Raw genomic sequence first — 21,337 nt, forward strand, 5'->3', positions numbered from 1 at the left:
AGAAAGAAAGAAAGAAAGAAAGAAAGAAAGAAAGAAAGAAAGAAAGAAAGCATTTTTTTGTGAGTCCTTTATCCATTATAGGATTTGAAAATATTTTTTCCCAATCTGTGGCTTGACTTCTCATTTTCTTGATGTTGTGTTTTGATAAGAAAACACTTTAAATCTTGAACTACAATTTGTCAATTGTTCACATTTGAATTATGATTTTGGTGCTGCAGCTAAAAAATCTGTGCTTAACCCAAGGTCACAAAAATATTCTTCTAGTGTTTTCTCCTAAGTATCTTATAGCATTTGCTTTTGCATTTTTTATTCATTTGGAATTAATTTTTTTGTATGATGTGAGGTAAGTGTATACATTCTTTTTATATTTAGATATTCATTGTCCCAGCACAATTTGTTGAGAATACAATTGAATTGCCTCAGCATCTTTATTGAAAATGCACTGACTATAAATGTGAAGGTTTATGTTGGTACTGTCAGTTCTGTTCCATATAAATATATCTTTATATCACTGCCACACTGTTCTGATTATGATAGCTTTATAGTAGGTTTTCAAATAGGTGAGTGTGAGTCCTCCAACTTTGTTCCTTTTAAATATTGTTTTTGCTATTTCGGATCTCTTTCACAGGAATTTTATGATCAGTTTGTTGATTTCCATAAAAAGCCTACTGGGATTTTTCACAGGGATTGTGTTGAACATAGATTAATTTAGGAAGAATTGCCAACTTAATAATATTGAGATTTTCAATTTTTAAAATGAAATGTCTCTTCACTTATTTATGTCTTCTTTAATTTCTCTCATCAACATTTTGTAGTTGAATGTATAAATCTGGTATCTTTTTGTTGTATTATTCCTAAGTAGTCTCTTTGATACTATTACGAATGGAATCACTGTCTTAATTTCATTTTTGATTTGCTAGCATATATATAAATAGAATTGATTTTATATATTGATTTACTATTCCGAAAACTCAATGAACTTGTTTATGGTTGTAGTAAATTTTTCTCGTATGTGAATGCCTTAGGATTTTCTACATACAGGATCCTGTTGTCTGCAACAGTTTTACCTCTTCCCTTCCAATCTATGAGCCTTTTATTTCTTTTTCTTGTCCTGATGCACTGGCTAGAACCCCCTGTACAATGTTGAATAAAAGTAGTGAGACATGACTTCCTTGCATTGTTCTCAAACATCCGGCAAATATAATGTTAACTATAGGCTTTTCATAAATGCCTTTTATCAGGTTGAGGAAATCCCCTTCTATTTCTGGCTTGTTGAAACAATTTTTTTGTTTCAATTTTGTTTTTGCTAAATCATGAATGGGTATTAGATTTGGTCAGATGCTTTTTCTGTACCTCGTAAGATGATTTTTTTTTTTAGATGGAGTTTCTCTCTTGTTGCCTAGGTTGGAGTGCAATGGCGTGATCTTGGCTCACTGCAACCTCTGCCTTCTGGCTTCAAGAGATTTTCCTTCCTCAGCCTCCTGAGTAGCTGGGATTATAGGCATGCGCCACCATGCCCAACTAATTTTGTATTTTTAGTAGAAATGAGATTTCACCATGTTGGTCAGACTGGTCTTGAACTCCTGACCTCAGGTTGTCTGCCTGCCTCAGCCTCCTAAAGTGCTGGAATTACAAGCTTGAACCACTGTGCCCAGCCCAATCATATGGTTTTTGTCCTTTATTCTGTTCTATTAGTGTGGGGTATTAAATTTCCTTAAATTCCTGGGATAATCCCATTTGGTCATGGGGTATGCTCCTTTATATATGTTCCTGGATTTAATTTACTAATGTCTTATTGAGGATTTTGCATTTCCATTCAATAAGGAATATATCTTGGTCTGTTTTGTGCTGCTATAACAGCATACTTGAGACTGGGTAATTTGTAGTGAATGGAAATTTATTTTCCCATAGTTCTGGAGGCTGGAAAGTCCAAGATCAAGATACCAGTAAGACACCTCTTACATCATCATGTCGCAGAAGGTGGAAGGGCAAAGAGGCAAAAGGAGCCCAAACTTGCTCTTTTTTTTTTTTTTTTTTTTGACATGGAGTCTCGCTCTGTCCCCCAGGCTGGAGTGCAGTGGTGCCATCTCAGCTCACTGCAAGCTCCGCCTCCTGGGTTCACGCCATTCTCCTGCCTCAGCCTCCCGAGTAGCTGGGACTACAGGTGCTCGCCAACATGCCCGGCTAATTTTTTGTATTTTTAGTAGAGACAGGGTTTCACTGTGTTAGCCAGAATGGTCTAGATCTCCTGACCTTGTGATCCACCCGTCTCGGCCTCCCAAAGTGCTGGGATTACAGGTGTAAGCCACCACGCCTGGCCCCAAACTTCCTCTTTTATAATGGTATAAATCTTATATTTGATCAGGTTGAAGAGTTCCCCTTTATTTGTAGTTTATTGAGTATTTAAAAAAATTATACCCAAGAATTGGATTCTGTCAAATGTGTTTTTTGCATTGATATCTGCATCAGTCAAAGGTAAAGAGATTTTTCCTTTTCACACATTTAGCATGGTGGATTACACAGATTAATTTTTGTATGTTTAATAACTCTCACGATCCTGGGAGAAATCTCACTTTGTCATGGAATATAATCCTTTTAACATGCTGCTGTATTTGGTTTGCTAGTATTTTATTAAGGATTTTTTCATCTGTGTTCATAAAGTATATTGGTCTGTAGTTTTCTATTTTCTTTTGAGTCAGTTTTGGTAGTTTATGTGTTTCTAGGAATTTGTCAATGTTATCTAAGCTATCTAATTTTTTGGCATACATTGTTCGTAGTATTCTCTTATAATCTTTTGTTGGTAAGGTCTGTAGTAATGTCCCCACTTTCATTTTTGATTTTAGTAATTTGAGTCTTCTCTCTCTCTCTCTCTCGGTCAAACTATAGGCTTGTCAGTTTTTAACTTTTCTATTGTTCTATTCTCTATTTTGTTTATCTCTGCTCTAATTTTTATTATTTACTTTCTTCTTCTTGCTTTAGGTTTAGTTTGCTCTTCTTTTTCTAGCACCTTAAAATGGAAGGTTAGGTTATTAATTTGAGATCTTTCTGTTTTTAAAATGTAGCTGTAAATATGTAAGTTTTCCTCTGAACACTGCTTTTGCTGTATTCTATCAATTTGGGTACATTGTATTTTCATTTTCATTCATCTTAAAATATTTTGTAATTTCCTTTTTGATTTCTTCTTTGCCTTATGGGTTGCTAAAAGTACATTGTTTAATTTCCACATATTTGTGTATTTGCCAGATTTCTTTTTGTTGTTGCTTTCTAATTTCTTTCCTTTTCAGTAGGAGAACGTATTTTATTTGATTTCTTTTTTTTTTTTTTTTTTTTTTTTTTTTTTTTTGAGATGTAGTTTTGCTCTTGTTGCCCAGGCTGGAGTGCAACAGCATGATCTTGGCTCACTGCAACTTCCACCTCCTGGGTTCAAGCAATATTCCTGCCTCAGCCTCCCGAGAAGCTGGGATTACAGGCATGTGCCACCATGCCCGGCTAATTTTGTATTTTTAGTAGAGATGGGGTTTCACCATGTTGGTCAGGCTGGTCTTGTTGGCAGGCTGGTCTTGAACTGCTGACCTCAGGCGATCTGCCCATTTTGGCCTCCCAAAGTGCTGGGATTACAGGCGTGAGGCACTGCACCTGGCCCTGTATAATTTCAATCTTGTCTAATTTATTGAGACTTGTTTTGTGGCCTAACACAATGTCTCTTCTATAGACTATTTCCATGTGCAGAGAAGAATATGTATCCTGCTGTCATTGAGTGAAGTGTTCTGTAGATGTCTGTTAGGTTTGGTGGTTTTTATTGTTGTTCAAGTCTTCTATTTCTTTGTTTACCTTTTGTCTAGTCATTCTAGCCATTATTGAACATGAGTATTAAGTCTCCAACTTTTTTTTTTTTTTTTTTTTTGAGATAGAATCTCATTCCATCATGCAGGCTGGAGTGCAGTGACATGACCTTGGCTCACTGCAACCTCTGCCTCCTGGGTTCAAGTGATTCTCATGCCTCAGCTTCCTGAGTAGCTGGAAGTATAGGTGTGCACTACCATGCCTGGCTAATTTTTGTATTTTTAGTAGAGACGAGGTTTTGCCATGTTGACCAGGCAGGTCTCGAACTCCTGACTTCAAGGGATCTGCTCGCCTTGGCCTCTCAAAGTGCAGGGATTATAGGCGTGAGCCACTGCACCTTGCCTCCAACTATTTTTTAACTTTTCATTCAATTCTGTCAGTCTTTTGTCGTAGGTTTTTGGCCCCTGTTGTTCAGTGTATATTTGTTTATAATTGCAGTATCTTCTTAATGCATTGAGCATTTTATCATACTAATGTACTTCTTTGTCTTTTGTAACATTTTTGTGTTGATGCCCATTTTGTCTGATATTAGCATAGCCACTTCAGCTCATTTTTGGTTACTGTTTGCATGGTATACTTTCCAGCTTTACACTTGGAACTTATTTGTGTCTTTGAATCTAAAATAAGTCTCTTATAGACAGCATATAGTTGGATCATGATTCTTTTTAAAATCCATTCTGCCAATCTCTGCCTTTTCACTGAAGATCTTAATTCATTTACATTTAATATAATTACTGATAAGAGAGGATTTAATTCTGTCATTTTGCTATTTGTCTTCCATTATGTCTTTTTTTTTTTTTTTTTTTTGAGATGGAGTCTCGCTCTGTCGCTCAGGCTGGAGTGCAGTGGCCGGATCTCAGCTCACTGCAAGCTCCGCCTCCCGGGTTTACGCCATTCTCCTGCCTCAGCCTCCTGAGTAGCTGGGACTACAGGTGCCTGCCACCTCGCCCGGCTAGTTTTTTGTATTTTTTAGTAGAGACGGGATTTCACCGGGTTAGCCAGGATGGTCTCGATCTCCTGACCTCAAGATCCGCCCATCTCGGCCTCCCAAAGTGCTGGGATTACAGGCTTGAGCCATTGCGCCCGGCCCTTCCATTATGTCTTTTATCTTTTATGTTCCTCATTTCCTCCATTACTGTCTTCTTTTGTGTAAGATAGATGTTTTTTAGTATACTCTTTTGATTCCTTTCTCATTTATCTTACTACATATTATATTCTTAGCATTTGTTCTGGGGATTACAATTAGCATCTTAATTTATAACACTCTAAATTAATAACAACTTAGTTTCAATGGTATACAAAAAACTTTACTGCTGTATAATTCCATCCCTAACTTTTGCTGTTAATGTCATAGATTACATCTTTATGTAATATAGCTGGGGCAGTAGCTCATGCCTGTAATCCCAGCACTTTAGGAGGCTGAGGCAGGCAGATCACTTGAGCGCAGGAGTTCAAGACCAGCCTGGCCAACATGATAAAACCACATGTCTACTAAAAGTACAAAATATTAGCTGAGCATGGTGGTATGTGCCTGTAATCCCAGCTGCTCGGGAAGCTGAAGCACAAGAATTGCTTGAACCTGGGAGGTGGAGGTTGCAGTGAGCCAAGATTGTGCCCCTACACTCCAGCCTGGGTGACAGAGTAAGGCTCTGTCTACAAAAAAAAAAAACAACAAAAAACCCCAAAAAACCCAAGAAACAAAAAACAAAAACAAAAGCACCAAACCATCTTTATGCAACCTATGCCCATCAACATAGTTTTAGGATCATTGTTTTATGATTGTATTTTAAATCATATAGAAAATAAAGAGTTTAAAACAAAAAATGTATCATTAATACTAATGTTTATATTTACCTACATAGTTATCATAACTGGTGTTCTTTATTTTTTCATGTGGATTTAAGTTATTGCATAATGTTGTATTAGTTGTATTAGTCAGGGTTCTCCAAAGAAACTGAACCGATAAGCTATATATATATATATAAAATATGTATATACACACGATTATGGAGGGTAATCTCCTTTACTCAGTGTTCCAATTTAAATGTTAATTTCACCTGTAAACATCCTCACAGAAACATCCAGAATAATGTTTGACCAAACATTCAGGCACCCTGTGGCTCAGTCAAGTTGACACATAAAATTAATCATCATAAGTGTTCTTTCATTTCAGCCTGAAGGACTCCCTTTAGCAACTTTTGTTCAACAGGCATACTAGCAAAGAACTCTGTTAGTTTTTGTTTACCTGGGAATGTCTTAACTTCTCCTTCATATCTGAAGCATAGTTTTGCCACATATGGAATTCTTGGTTGACAGTTTTTCTTTCAGCTCTTTGAATATGTCATCATATTGCCTTCTGGCCTCTGTGGTTTCTGATGGGAAATTAGCCATTATTCATGTTAGGTATCCTTGTATATGACTCATCACTTCTCTCTGGCTGCTTTCAGGATTCTCTCTTTGTATTTATCTTTTGACCATTTGATTATCATGTATCACAATATGAATATCTGAGTTTATCTTACTTGGGGTTTGTTGAGCTTCTTGCATGTGTAAATTCATGTCCTTTACCTTTACCAAATTTGAGAAGCTTTGAGCCATTATTTCTTCAAATATTCTTTCGTCCCCTTTCTTTCTTTCCTCTCCCCCTGGATCTCCTGGTATGCATATGTTAGTACTGGTATCCCACAAGCCACTTACACTCTATTTGTTTTTCTTCACTCTTTTTTCTGTTCCTCAGACTGGGTAGTCTTCAAATTCACTGATTCATTCTTTGCCTACTCACATAGCTGTTGACCCCTTCTAGTGCATTATTCATTTCACTTATTTTACTTCTTAACTCAAAATTTCTAAGTCCTTTTTTATAATTTCTATTCTTTTATTGATATCTGCTATTAGGCGAGACACTGTTCTCATGCTTTCCTTTAGTTCTTCACATATGGTTTCTTTTAGCTATTTCAGTACATTTAAAAATACTTGATTTAAAATCTTAGTCTATTAAATTCAATTCCCAGACTTCCTCAAGGACAGTTTCTATTAATTATTTCCGCTGTGTATTTTTTTCTTTTTTCTGTCTTTTCATGGCATGCAATTTTTTCTGTCTTTTCATGACATGTAATTTTTTTGTTGAAAACTGGACATTTTTACTGTTATGATATGACAATGCTGGAAATCACATTCTACTCCCCTTTCAGGTTTGTTGTCATTGTTTGCTGGTTGTTTTTGGTTTTTGTTGTTGTTGTTTACTTAGTGACCTTTCTGAATTAATTTTTTAAAGTCTGTATTCTTTGTCACGTGCGGCCACTGAAGTGACTTTTCCATTAAACTTTTCCACTAGTGGTTGGCTAGTGATGACTGAAATTTCCTTTATACCTAAAACAACATTTAAAAAAATTCCCAATATCTTCAGATGAGCTGTGTATGTGTTTTGAGGTGTGGCTTTAACACCTAGCCAGGCTGTTTACAACTCTGCCTTAACCTTCCTTTTCTGCTTGCACAGAGTCTGGAGGTCAGTCAGAGGTGAGAGTGTAGAGCCTTCTAAGATATTTTCTGAGCACATGTGTGACCTTCTTAGATATCCAGAAAGCTTTTTACAGCCCTTATTTCTTAAAGTGTTTTCTTCTCCAGGCTTTTTTCATAAGTTTTCGCTTTGTCTATTATTTCCCCAACTGTTACCATTAGTGAATGCATTTATCTTTAAGAGTGTGTGTGTGTGTGTGTGTGTGTGTGTGTGTGTGTGGTTTGTTTGTTTGTTTGTTTTTCCAAATGCCCTGCTTCAGCCCTGGGAGAGCTCTAAATTAGGTGAAATTAAACTAAATCTTTTCTGCTCATCCTTCAGGGAGCCAACAGAGAGGTCAAAACAGGCAACCACAATCCTTTGAGAGAAAGTTGCATTCTGCTCCCTCTAACACTAAGAACCTATACCAAGAATGCAGGCTGTTGTCTTCAAGGCTGCCACCAAGCTGGGAAAGAGAAGAATGGAGGTATGTTAAAACACCACAGTGCTTTCCCACTGAGATTTAGCTGTTTTTCTTCTTGATTAAAATTTATTGGCTGGGCACTGTGGTTCATGCCTATAATCCCAACAGTTTGGGAGGCTGAGGTGGGTGGATCATTTGAGGTCAAGAGTTCAAGACCAGCCTGGCCAACATGGTGAAAACTGCCTCTACTAAAAATACAAACATGAGCCCGGCATGGTGGAGGGAACCTGTAGTCCCAGCTACTCAGGAGGCTGAGGCAGGAGAATTGCTTGAACCCAGGAGGTGGAAGTTGCAGTGAGCCGAGATCACACCACTGCACTTCAGCCGGGGCAATAGAATGAGACTCTCTCTCAAAAATAAATAAATAAATAAATAAGAATTTATTTTATTAAAAAAAGAATTTATTTTATTTGTTAAACCTTTTATTAGTTTCCAGAGTTCTAATAAAGTTGCTTTTGCCAGTTTTTGCCAGTTTTTTTCACTGTTTTTATGGAAAAAGGAGTTTTGGAGTTCTGTATTCCATTTTTGCTGATACCATTCCTACATCATTTACATTTAATGGAATTACTGATATGGTTGGATTTGTGTCTACCATTTTAAGGACATTTATTGTGTTTTTAACTTTATCTGCTTGTATAGTTCTGTTTTTGTTTTTAGTGGTTGTTTTTAGTTCTGTTTCTGTTTTTGTTTTTGTTTTTAGTGGTTGCTCCAGGGATTACAATATACACATTTACCTTTTCATGGTCTACTTACAATCAATATTTTACCATTTTAAGTGTAATGTAAAACTTTAGTTTCTTTTATTCTACCCTCTTTATGTTGTAGTTGTCTTATGTACTACCTACACATAACGTTGAAAACACCATCAAAAAAAGGTTATAATTTTTGTTTTAAAGATAAAACATATTTTAAAGAACTGAAGAGCAGCACAGCACAGAATGTTGCATTAACTGAGATCTTTACCATTTCTCTTGGTCTTTTTTCATTCCTGTTATTCCAAGTTAACTTCTGGTATCATTTCTCATCTGTCTGAAAAACTTCTTTTAGCAATCATTTTAGGACAGGTCTGTCGTCAAAGAACTCTCTTAGTTTTCCTTCATCTGATAACATCTTTATTTTACTCTCACTCCTGAAGCACATTTTCATTGGGTATACTTGAAATTGTGAAGAGAATGGTGGGTTGATGGTTCTTTTTCTTCATTTTAGAGATGTGATTCTGCTTCCTACTGGTCTCCACAATGAGATTTCCTTCTCTCCTCATGAGAAAGCTGAAGTCATTTGAATTGTTTTCCTATGCCTGATGTGTCATTTTTCTGTAACAATTGTACATGTATGCGTATATGTATGTGTGTGTATATATAGATGTACATATATTCTTCAGTTTTATGTCCTTTTCCAAATTCAGGATGTTTTTAGTCAATATTTCTTCAAACATTTTTGTCTTCACTGCACTCTTTCTTCTTTCCTTCTGGAACTCCAATGACATAAATATTAGACCTTTTGGTATTGTCTCGCTAGTCTCTGAGGTTCTATTCATTTTTTAAAAATCTTTTTCTCACTGTTATTCTGGTTGGATAATTTCTGTTGGTCTGTCTTCCAGTTACTGGCTTCCTCTTTCCTCTCATTTATATTCTGTTCTTGAGTTACCTAGTGAGCACTGAAATTTTGGTTCTTATATTTTATTTATTTATTTATTTATTTAGGTCTTGCTTTGTCACTCAGGATGTAGGTGCAGTGGTGCAATCATGACTCACTGCAGCCTCGAATTCCCAGGTTTGAGTGATCCTCCCATCTCAGCCTCCCAAGCAGCTAGGACCACAGGTTCACGCCATCACACCTGAATTTTTTTTTTAAGAGATGGGGTCTCATTTTGTGGCCCCGGCTGGCTTCGAACTCTTGGGCTCAAGTTATCCTCCTGCCTTGGCCTCTCAAAGTGTTAGGATTATAGGTGTGAACTACTATGCCCGGCCCTTATATTTTTAAGTTCCAAAACTTCACTTCTTATTTATGTCTCCCATTTCTTTGCTGAGACTGTCAATCTTCCATTCATTCCAAGAGGGTTTACTTGGAGCATTTTCATAGTAGTACTTTAAAGTCTTTGTTACTTAATTCCAACATCTCATCATTGGTCTCTTTTGATTGTCTTTTCCCATGCAAAATGAGATTTTTCCTATGATAGGCCAAGAAGATCATAATTTGGCTTTGTATCCTGGACTTTTTAAATTTTATGAGACTCTGGGTATTATTTGGATATTGTGGAGTGTGTTGATGGTTATATTTTAGTAGGCAATCAGTGCAGCTGGGTTCGGGTCACAAGTTCCGACCAGCTTTCTGTGGATTGTAGTTTCAATGTTTGTTCCATGTTCAAAGCCTTTACAGTGCTGTTTAGATCTGTCCTGTGTGTGCACCCTCCAGTGGTCAGCTTGAGAACAGGGTGGTAGTTTATCCTTAGGTTCAATTCTCAAGTCTTTGGTATGCTAGATCCATGCAAGCTCAGTTTGGAGTTGAGCCCAGGAATTCATAAACAACTTTGTGGGTTCAGTTTCCAGCATTCCTCACTTTCCATGATCTCCCTGGTACTTTCTGATTCCCTGGGTCTCCTCCTTTTGGTCCTCTGGCCAGAAAGCGGGAGTTTTAGCTACCTTGCTCTGCTGTGTACTTCTTGCGACTGTGCCCTCAGCTAGGGTCAACTGCAAAAGGAAAGAGAGATTGAGAGAGAGAGAGAGAGAAGGGGGGAAGGAGGGAGACCCTCTTGGGACTTGCCCAACAGACAGATTTCTCTGCCTTAGAATTTTAGGTGCCTTCAGTCCTCTCATGCCATTGCAACAAGAATGCCAGGGGTCTGAGGCATGAGACAATGGAGAAAAGAAAAAAAGGTGGCATGGGGGTGGTTATTTTCTCACTCTTTATGAGCATTAGGAGTTCCCTCCCCACTCCTCAAAGCAGAACTAGAGGGCTCTGGGATTCCCACAGTCTGTGTCTGCTGCTCACTTCCAGGTTTCAGGCTGTTTCGAGTCTAGCCCTGGAAACACTAGAGGGAAAAATGGGAAACTCCTCCAATTCTGTGGTACTCCAAATTGTGATTTTTCTTTCCTAATTCATCTGCTACTGTTTACTCTTCAGAGTCCGTCATGCATTCTGTACATGTGCTATTGCTTCACTAAGTGGAAGAGACAGGGTGGAGTATGTTTATTCTATCTTACCTAAACCTGGAACTTGGTGGTAATTCACTGCGTAGATACTATAAGCTATTTATCCACTGTCTTGTGGATGGTCATTTTTGTTGTTTCCAGGTTTTAGCTCTTATAAATTAAGCTGCTGTGAGCATTCATGTCCAAATCTTTGTGTGAACACACTTTCCTTTATTGTGGATAAATACCTGGAATTGAATGGCTAGGTTGTATGATAGGTGTATATTTAGCTATTTAAAAAACTGCCAAATTGTTTTCCAACATATAGTCATGTATTGCTTAGTAACGGGGATACAGGCTGAGAAATGCTTCATTAGGTAATTTTGTCCTTGTGTGAATATCGTAAGTGTACTTGCATAAACCCAGTGGTATAACCTACCGAACACCTAGGCTATATGGTATAGCCTACTGCTCCTAGGGTACAAGCCTGTACAACAAGTAACTCTGCTGAGCACTGTAGGCGACTGCCACACAACGGTAAATATTTGTGTATCTAAGCATATCTAAACTCAGAAAGGGTACAGTAAAGATACAGTATTGTAATCTCATGATATCACTGTCTTATATGCAGTCTGTCCTTGACCAAAAATCATTATGCAGCACGTGACTATAGTTGTATTATTTTACACTCCCAGCTGGGCACGGTGGCTCACGCCTGTTATCCCAGCATTTTTGGAGGCCAAAGTGGGAGGATTACTTGAGCTCAGGAGTTCAAGACCAGCCTGGGGAACATAGTGAGACCCTATCTCTATTAAAAAAGAATTAAAAAGTCAAGAAAAAAAAAATAAATATTTTACATTCCCACCAGCGGCTTAGGAGCATCCCAGTTGTTCCATGTTATTGTCAACACTTGGCACAGTTAGTCTTTTTCATTTTAGCCATCCAGGTAGATGTGTAGTGGCATTTCATCATAGTTTTAACTTGTATGTCCCTAATGACTAATGATGTTGAGTATCTTTACATATGCGTATTTACTATTTGCATATCTTTTTTTGGCAAAAAATTCATTCAAATCTTCTGTCCATTAAAAAAGTTGGGTTGTCGAGATGGGTACAGTGGCTCACGCCTATAATCCCAGCACTTTGGGAGGCTGAGGTGGGTGGATCACTGAGCTCAGGAGTTCGAGACTATCCTGGGCAATGCGGTGAAAACCCATCTCTGCTTAAAATACAAAAAATTAGCTGGGCGTGGTGATGCGCCTATAGACCCAGCTACTCAGGAGGCTGAGGCACGAGAACTGCTTGAGCCCCTGAGGCGAAAGTTGCAGTGAGCTGAGATTGTGCCACTGCACTCCAGCTTGGGCTACAGAGTGAGACTCTGTCTCAAAAAAAAAAAAAAAAAAAAAAAAGGTTGCATTGTCTTATAGAGTTGTAAGCATTCTTTACATATGCTACATACATACCCTTTACTAGATATATGTTTTGCAAATATTTTCTCCCATTTGGAGCCACCACATTTTATTCATCTCTGTGTGTCCTCCCCTCCATACTCTGCCTGGGTTCATTCCCCATTCTCATCATTGCCATCACCACCACTTTAGTTCATCCCTCCTACTCCGATCTCCCCAGTGGTCTCCTTATTTCCACACTTGCCCCACTGCTGCCCAGTCTGCAAACAGCAGCCAGTGAGCTTTCTAAAATGCACACTGAGCCAGGCACAGTGATGACCACCTGTAATCCCAACCACTCAGGAGGCTGAGGCAGGAGAAATGCTTGAGCTCAGGAGTTTGAGACCAGCCTGGGCAACATTTTTCCATCTCAAAAAATGAAAAACAGAAAATTTAAAAGTTTAAAAATAAGTAAAATGCACACTGGCCCATTTCACCCCATGCATAAGGCCCAAGCCCCTGACCAGAGGCCCCAAATGCCCACCTTATCTGACCCCTTCCTACCTTATGAGCTGCATCTTCTATCATTCACCTCCTTGCCCACCATGCTGCAGCCACACCAATCTTTTCCTGCAAACAGACTGAGCTTGTTCTTTTCCCAAGGCCTTGGCACTAGTTATTCCTTCTGCCTGGAATGCTCTTCCCCTTGTTCTGCACATTGTCACCCCTTCTGTCACTTAGAGAGCTAAAATGTCACCTCCTCAGATAGACAGTCCAAGAGTGCCAAATCTAATGTGATCACCTCTGTACTGTGTAAGACATCATGCTATTTTATTTCACAGAATTGTTATCACTATGTGACACTTTCCTTGTTTATTTGTGTGTTGTCTGCCTCCACCAGTATATGAATTTCATAAAAGCAGGGGTGTTGCCTTATTCATTTCCATATCCCTAGGGTCTAGAGCCATGTCTGGCACATAGTATGGGCTCAATAAATTCTTGTTGAATGCCTGTGCCCATAGCACCTACTTCTGTGCCTGGCACCTGGGGACAGAGTAAATGTGAATGTGTCAAGTAATCTACTCCCAATGGGGCACCACTGGTCAATAAACATTTCTGGGCTAGAGGAGAGAGGGAAAAGACATACATGCAGGAAAATGACAAGAAAAAACGAGCAGAGAAGACTGAAAGAGAAGATTGACTCCTCCAGAAGTGTCTTGGGAGCTTTATGACACAACTGCCACATCTCTGGTCTTAGTGTTGGCTGCCACCCAAGGGAGGGTTAGGCTTCCCTTGTCTGCTGGGGCTGTTAGGTCCACACAGAACACACACAAGGATACAATATAGTTGACAGTGCAGCTCAGAGGCCTTCCTGAGGCCTGCTTGTCCAAGGAAATTGGACCCTTTTGACCTCAACTGTTGTTTACTCTGCTCCTGTATTTCCTGGTGGCTGTAAAGTTGATTTTCCTGCCCCACCAGCCTCAGCATGGCAGCCCAGCCCTGCCATTCCTAATGACAGCTTGTTGCATCTATGGCTCCCACCTGCTCTCAGGCTGTGTGGCACCAGGGCTGCTAGCTGAGCATGGCAGCTGGGGTGCATGGGCAGTTTCGGCAGCCAAACCAGTTTTTTCTTTTTGTGGACTCTCCAGGAGGCCCCATCTCTCCCTGAGAGCCCAGTAGGTGAGGGTCTGAGGATGGTGTGTGGAACTCACATTGTCCTGGTAAATCAAGATGGCTGCTGAGCTCACATCCAGGGCATGGGAAGGAGCAGCTCTCCTGAGCACGAGGTCCACCCTGAGTCCTAAGGAGAACAGCAGCCATCCACACCATTGGCCCGGGAGAGAAGTTTCCCTGGGGTAGGGTGAGGCCCCCGTCTTCACTGTAATCAGAGCCATGATGTAAGTAAACTCCTAGAAGCACTGGCTTCTTATCTGAGGTGAGGACTCCAGGTGCCAGGGTCATGCAGGGCAGGGCTTGGCAGGGAAGGCCGCCCTCTCTGTTTTGCGGCAGAAACTTTTCTGGGAAGTGGCTGCTCAGGGCATGGCCCTGCTTGTGGCTGTGTCTGCCTGGACTTCCTGGTTGACAGCTGAAGGGTCAAGGTGGCATACACCGGGTCCTCTTGCTCCTCTGTCCACTAGGCATCTCGTCCAGCACTCCGAGGTGTTCCTTGTGCCTGAGCCATGGGCCTGGAGCTCAGGAGAAGAGTGTGTCTAACCAGGTTTGCGTCTGAAGAGCCAGACAGCTGTTCAGGGACGCTCTGGGATTTTGTTCTGCTGATGTGGCCCTGCCTCCATTCCTAGCCTTGGATAGTTGCGGGAGGAGTTCTAGGGACAACTCCTCCTTTTAAGGTGCCTGGGGCACTACCCTGTCTCAGGCCTAGCTCTCAGCCTTCAGTCCTAGGCCAAATCCTCTGTGTGGCCAGGGGGCTTGCTCATGGGGAATCTGAGGAGTTCCTAAGTCCACCTGAGGAGAACAGTGCTCAGCAGAGGATGCAGGCCTTCCTAGGCATGATGCTGTAGGAGAAGGAAGGGACTCCCACGAGAGCCAGCCTCGCTCAGCAGTTACCTTAGAAACCCTCATTTCTGCCTTTGCTTGGGTCCTGGCCTCTCTGGCATCTGTTCAAAGGCTACTGATCAGGAAATAGGTGCTCTGTTTACCAGGTGGCACCTACTTATCTGCTGGAGTCAAAGTCCATCCTGAATTCCTGCCCCCACCCTTTCCCGCAGCATTGTGCCTGCACCCTTCTCTTTCTCAAGACCCCTAAACTTCCGCCTGCAAGAGGAGGGAAAGGGGCTGGTTTTCCATATTAGCCAGCAGGGGGTGCTGTTGCTATAGGGTCAGAGCTTGTAGGGGTTTGGCCTGGGGAACCAAGCTGCTAATTCCCTGGGGAGCACCTAGGGGTGGCCCCTGGTCTTGCTGGGCAGACAGTAGGGGGATGATGGACTGACAGACACGCCCCATCCAGCAGTGGAGGCACCCTTATCGCCTCCTCCCTGCTGTGCCCAAGCATCCAAAGGGCAAGTGTCCAAAGGGCAAGGCCGAGTAGTCTTGGGACATGGTTTTGGGTTCTAACTGTGGTCACCAGTGGCCTGGGCCTTCCTGGGGCAGCTTGTGGCTTTTTCACCTGCTGCCCTACTCTCTTTAGCTCAGTGTCCTTGGTTCCCTAGACTCATAACCTAGGACAGAAGCCAAGGCCCAAGGTCTTGTTTTGGCCCTGGCTGTGGACATATAGACTCCAAGGCAGAGTGAGGGGTCTCCTACACTTCTCCCAGAATGGGGCACCCGGGGAGGGCCTGGGAAGGGTCCTGCTCCAGCCAGTCCCATGCCCTGGCAAATCCTGTTATCTGATTCTGCTCTCAGCTAGGCCTATCTCTCTCTATCCCCTATGGCCACAGCCCTAATATGCCTGGATCACTTGAGCTGCCTCTAGTCTACCTCCCAGCCTCCAGTGTGCAGAAGGGAGCAGATAGGGTGGAGCAAGCAGGCAGGGCAGGTGCTTAGGGTGAGACCTTTAAGGAGGCACTCACTGTCAGACTCACACAAGTATAGGGTTGGTCCCTGAGAGCGAGTACCTCTTTAAATGTTGTGCCTTTAGGAAACTCTCACCCTAGTCTTGCCCTGCTGTGCCACAGGCATAATCCTCTGTAGCAGCCACAGAAAGTTTTCTAGAGCATAGGTCAGGCCACCAGTGGCCCTCACAAGACCTGCCCTAGCATTTAATTCAACAGACATCTGATGACAGACCCTGGTCTGGGCCTTGGCTCCAGAAAGGGAGGCACCATCAGTCCAGCCGTGAGTGGCCTCTGTCTACCAGGATAGAGTCCACTCCTGAGCACAGCATCCAGGCTCTTCAGAGCGTGGCCCCTACTGGCTGGTCCAACCTCAGCTTCTGGGGCAGCTACTCCAGGCCACACCAAAAGTGAGATCTGTTCTGCACTTCTGAGCTGCCAAGCCTTTCCTTGGGCTGTTTTCACATTCTGGAATGCCCTCTCCTACTATTAGCCTATTAACCTTTGACTCATCCTTTGAGGCTTTGCTGAACTGTCCCCTCCTCAGAGTAGCCATCTGTGAACATGACTCAGATAACCTGCTCAGTCTCCATACTCCCAGCATCTCTGCCTCTTTTCCTCTTGAGGTATGACACACATCTGGCACTGCAATCAGAGCACACTTACTAAGTGCCTACTGCCTGAGAGCAATGTGCTGGGTGCCAGAGTGGGGGTGCATGGGTGGCTCTGAGCATCCTCTGCCCTTGGAGAGCTCACATGCAGGTTAGTAGTGGAGACCATGGTGCTTACTTCTAAGTCCCCTCACAGGGCCAGCGTAGGCCCAAGGCTGAGAAACCTTCCAGGACCATTAGCTGTCCCTAAATCTTTAGCCTTCTGGAGTCACCTCCTCCACTCAAAGCAAAGCATAACACACTCATGCCCCAGCCCATGGGGCTGTGGGAAGCCCTCTCCAATATTCATGAGGGTTCTCAAGGAAGAAAGAATGGCTTTTGCTTCCTGGAGGTGACTAGTCACCAGAGGCCTCCTGGCTTAGAGCCCCCACCATACCCTTGTCCATTTTGCTCCCGATTATGCACCCAGACATTTAAACACTCCCAGTGCAGCACTTCACGCTGGCTATCTGATGTGGTGACACATTCACTGCGGTTTGTCACCTGTCAAGACGGAGGGCAGGCATGCTTTCTCCCACACCATCCAGGCAGGTGGGTCTCTGCTGACCCTTTGCTCCTCTTGCCAGTCAGTCAGTCAGTTGATCAACAGATGCTTTCCCGAGGACTTACTCATGCAGAGAAAGAAACTGGAATCTCTAACACTTGGCTGAGGTCCTACCTAAATTTCTTTGTGGACCTACTTTCCAGGACAGGAAGGGAACAGCCAGCTAATGTTAACAGCCCCTTTCCCCTGTTCTGTGTCTGGGTGGCCCTTGCCACTAGGCCCCCGGGCTCTGCTGGACTTTGAGGGGCCACACATGTGAACAGGGCTATAGGAAAGGGAGCAGAGGTCCCCTTGGAGAGACAGAACCTGGCAGAAACAACCACAGTGCTGCTTGGAGAAGCCACATCTTTCCTTCCCTCCTTCTGGGGCACCCACCAGTTTCTGTGGAAATTGTCTTGTTGCAAAGACCATCTTGGGGAAAATGTGCATGCTGCTGAGACCATCTGAATCCACCATTCATATTCCTATCTATCCATCTGTCTATCCATCCATCCATCCATCCATCCATCCATCCATCCATCCATCCATCCATCCATGTCACACTGGTTCATGGGGCACCCGCTCTCTGCTCAGCGGAGGCTGGCTCCTCAGGCTACAGCAGTGAACAGGGCCCAGCACCCACAGGGACACCTGTTCTCCTGCCTCTGCCCTGCTTTCCTTCCATAAATATTCCAATAACTCAGTATTTGCTAAGTCCAGACCACAAAGACACATTCCTGTGGGTATTTATTAGCTTGAGCTACATCTCCCGTTTCTAAGATGTGACATCAAATGGAGCCCAACACAGACATTCTGAGGACCAGGTCCTCTCCCAGGTCAAATTTATGGGCTAGGATGAGGGTTGGGTTCTATGGATCAAAAATACTATTTGGACTGGGCAGAGGACCAGCATCACTGGTTCTAACCCTGGGCCACAGGAGAAAGAAGGGACAACAACCTATTTGATCTGGGCCCTCACTAAAAGCTGCCATAGTTGCTGGGCCCCTCAATGGCACTCCTTCACTGTCCTGAGCCTCATTTCCAGGGCTGCCCCTGGAGTTGGGATTCCCAGGCTGAGTCACCAGGGTTGCCAGGTGCTCATGGCACAAGCTCCACTCTTGCAGCATTTGGACTTTCCCTGGCCCTCTCCCAGGCCAGCCACCCTGATCCTAAGCCTGGGCTGATGAAAGTCAATGTTGGCCCATACAGGGATGCTAGGGAGATCTTTCTGCCTTTCCTTCCACTGGCTAGCTGGCTGCTTCCAGAATAGCCACCACTGCTACCTGCCCCAGCCCCAGCTCTTCTGGACTGAGGGAGCTCCACTTAGTCTGATTTGTGTCTTTCCAAGAGCCATGGTCTCAGGGCCGTAAGGAAAGAGATCCTTACCATAGACTTGTGGTCTCAAAGGCATGCATTTAGGAAAGACGGGCTTGCCGGTGACACTGTCCACCTTGACCCCAGGTACTGCTGTGGGCTGCAGAGATCAGGGAGGGTACTGGACTCTCCCTCTGCAGCCCAAACTCCCAGCCTTCTTGTCTCAGATCCAGGGCCAACCCACCATAATCCCTGGCCTGAGCTCCAAGCCCTGGGGAGGGAAGGAAGTGGCCGACCCCACGGCCAGCATTCCTCTGTGATGACTGCAGTCCGCCTTCTGTCCAGCCACCCCAGCTGGAAAGCAGCTCTCAGGGAATTACAAGGGAAGCCCCTCCCACAAAGCCAAGGCCTCTCCTGCAGAGTGGGGCTTCCTTCAACTGGGGACATGGCAGGACTGAGTGGGCTAGGGGTCCTGTGGGGAAGCAGGTCAGAAGGCATATGGACCCCACAGATGCCTCGAACTCACCCTACTCCTTCCCTCAGTAAACAATCACAAGCCCCTGATGGAGGTTAGCGGGTTCTAGATCCAGGAGGCTAGACCAGACAGTCAGGGCTCACTCTCAAGGGCTCCAAGTCATGTTCAGGGAAATCCTCCAACAAATAAGCAAAAGAGGACACTACGGAGATGATCTCAGTAGGGAGACCTCATCATATAAGGATAATAAGATGGGATGTGACAATGAGGGGACAGCTGGAGACCTCAGCCATTTGAGGGTCATCCCAATTCCTTAGCTCCCACCTGGCTGCTCACAGTCCCCTCTTTCCCCACGTGCACACCCTCAAAGCCCTCGGCTTGTAGAACTTCCTCCCTCATTCCCTAAAGGCCACCCCTGCAGGCAGGTCCATCCTTCACACCCCCACCCTCAGCGTGAACACCATCCGGAGAGGGCTGGGGGCAGGTGCATTCAGGTGGGGCTTTTCCGGGGCCGGTTTTCCCCAGCTCCCGCTGGAACTTCCAGCTGGCCACTGGCCGGTAACACTGGACGCCCGCCCGTCCCCCTGCCCCCGCCGCTGCGCAGACCTTAGCGCTCCCAGCGCGGTTCGGTTCCCGGAAACTCCTCGATTTCCCTGTTGCCGCCGCGTTTGCAAGAAACCGAAACCCAGATTCCGCCCCTCCGGCGCGGCCCCGCGGAAACCGGCGCTGGGGCTGACCCCCACTGGGTGGCCGGACCCAAGCCTTCCCCTACCCAGCCCCTGCGCCCCGCCCCACCGCCAGCTGCGAGGTCCAGGCGGAGGTGGGAGCCATCTGAGTGCCTGCGCGCCGACCCCCGGCGGGCAGCGTCAGTCCAGCAGCTCAGCACCACCCGCACCTCCAACGGGAAAGCCGCGGGTCTAACCCAAGTCTCAGGCTGCAACGGAGGGCAGTGCCCCGGCGAGGGACGCAACACGGCCTTCCCCTGCGGCAATTTACAGTCGGGCGCCTTTTCTGTGCATCCCCTGTGCCCCTGCCAAACCGAGCGGAAGGGGAAGGTGGTGGAGCAGGGAAGAGGGAAGTGCAGAGGTGTTCGCGGAAAGCTCTGCACCCAGATTGTTGCTAGCTCCATCTCGCAGGGGGAGATAATGGGCACAGAGAAGTTTAGCAACTTGCCTGAGGTCACACAGCCTGTAGCTGCCGACCCGGCTGCAAACCCATGGCTTGTAGCGGGAGGCTGGGCGGGGAAGGAGGAGGAAGTGCCCTGGTCGCGGGCAGGTGAGCCGCCTAGCAGGGGCGGGGCTGCCAGCTTGCTGGGGAGCAGGGGTGGAAGTGGGGTGGGGAGGAATGGGTAGGGAGGAGGCGGGCAGCCACCAGGGCTGGGAGGATTTGCAGTTCTCCCGCTGGCCCTCCCTTTCCAGGAAGCCGGCCAGCTTGGAGCCGGCTGCTCACCCCGACTCACCCCCCGCCTGGGCGGAGCAGGAATGTGGAAGTTGGCCCGAAAGGACTGTGCCCCCTCCCCGTCAAACACCCCCCTCCCCCCACCCCAAGTTCTGGCCGGGGCTGTAGAGCGTGGGTCACCTGGGGGCGAAGGACTCCACATCACGGTGAAGTGGAGGTGCTGCAGCCCCCACAAAGACCAAGAAGCCTGCCAGGGGAGCCCCGGGCGAACGGCAGTGGGCGTGGGCCGTTCTGCAGCACCCATTGGCGCGGGGGAGGAGAGTGCTGATCCCATCAATCCCTGCTCCAGGTCGCGGCCGCTGGGCCTGGCCCGGGAGCCTCCCCCGGCCTCCGGGCCCCACGGGACTGACGGGGAGCTGAGTTCTCTTTCCTCCCAACGGCGGTGTTTATAAGAAATGAAGCTCCGCAGCGGCCATCAGCGGCAGCCCACACTGTCACCCCGCCCCGCTCTCAGGGGGTTCCGGAACAGCCCTGAGCACTGGAGCAGTTCCTTGGCTCAGTATTCCATCATGACCCCCTAGTGATTTTCCAGCCAGCTTCAGCCCCCCATTCTGCGTTTAGGAATTTTATAACAATACAACGTTTATTCTGCTATGTCATACAGCATTTTTTGCCAAACCTTTGAGAGGGGAGGGGCTGGTCTGGTGCCCCAGTGTATCTCCAGGACCAAACCTGGGGTTGACTGAAAAGCAGGCCTGCGTGCGATTCATATATGTTGAATGAATTAAGGGACTTTCTTTCTCGCCAATTAGGCTCCTTGCAGGCAGGGTGATGACCCTTGGATTCTGCCTTCATGCTTTTGGATGCTTTTATTTCTGGCTTGTGTTCTGCAATTCACAGTTTAGGACTGCCTGCCTCTCAGGTTTCTGTGAAAATAGAGTTGAAGGCTTTGAGCATTTCAGAGAGCCCTACTACTTCTGCACCTGGAAGGCTGGAAGGCATGCTGGGGGGTGTTTGTCTGCTTTGGGGACTGTGGCCCCCTCTCTGGGTAGCAGGCTCCACAGGTAGCAGGTATCCCAGTCAAAAACTTAGTTCAGCTCAGGCGCCGT

At 45.0% G+C, this 21,337-nt stretch overlaps 1 protein-coding gene across 2 annotated transcripts in view; it reads right to left on the reverse strand.

Moving 5' to 3' along the window:
* Nucleotides 1-21,337, reverse strand: part of LOC103244514 (uncharacterized protein IRF1-AS1-like) — a 124,675-nt gene that overhangs the window by 17,581 nt on the left and 85,757 nt on the right. Inside the window, exon 4 of one of the 2 annotated variants that reach the window (XM_073010708.1) lies at nucleotides 3,341-10,510. The exons of the other annotated variant lie outside the window; for it this stretch is intronic. Within the exon in view, the coding sequence (XP_072866809.1) occupies nucleotides 10,497-10,510 (14 nt within the window). The 3' untranslated portion in view covers nucleotides 3,341-10,496. Of the gene's footprint in view, nucleotides 1-3,340; nucleotides 10,511-21,337 lie in introns of those variants that run through there. 2 annotated transcript variants of the gene reach the window in all.

The sequence above is a fragment of the Chlorocebus sabaeus genome, chromosome 23 (assembly GCF_047675955.1).
Source record: "Chlorocebus sabaeus isolate Y175 chromosome 23, mChlSab1.0.hap1, whole genome shotgun sequence".
NCBI lineage: Eukaryota > Metazoa > Chordata > Mammalia > Primates > Cercopithecidae > Chlorocebus > Chlorocebus sabaeus.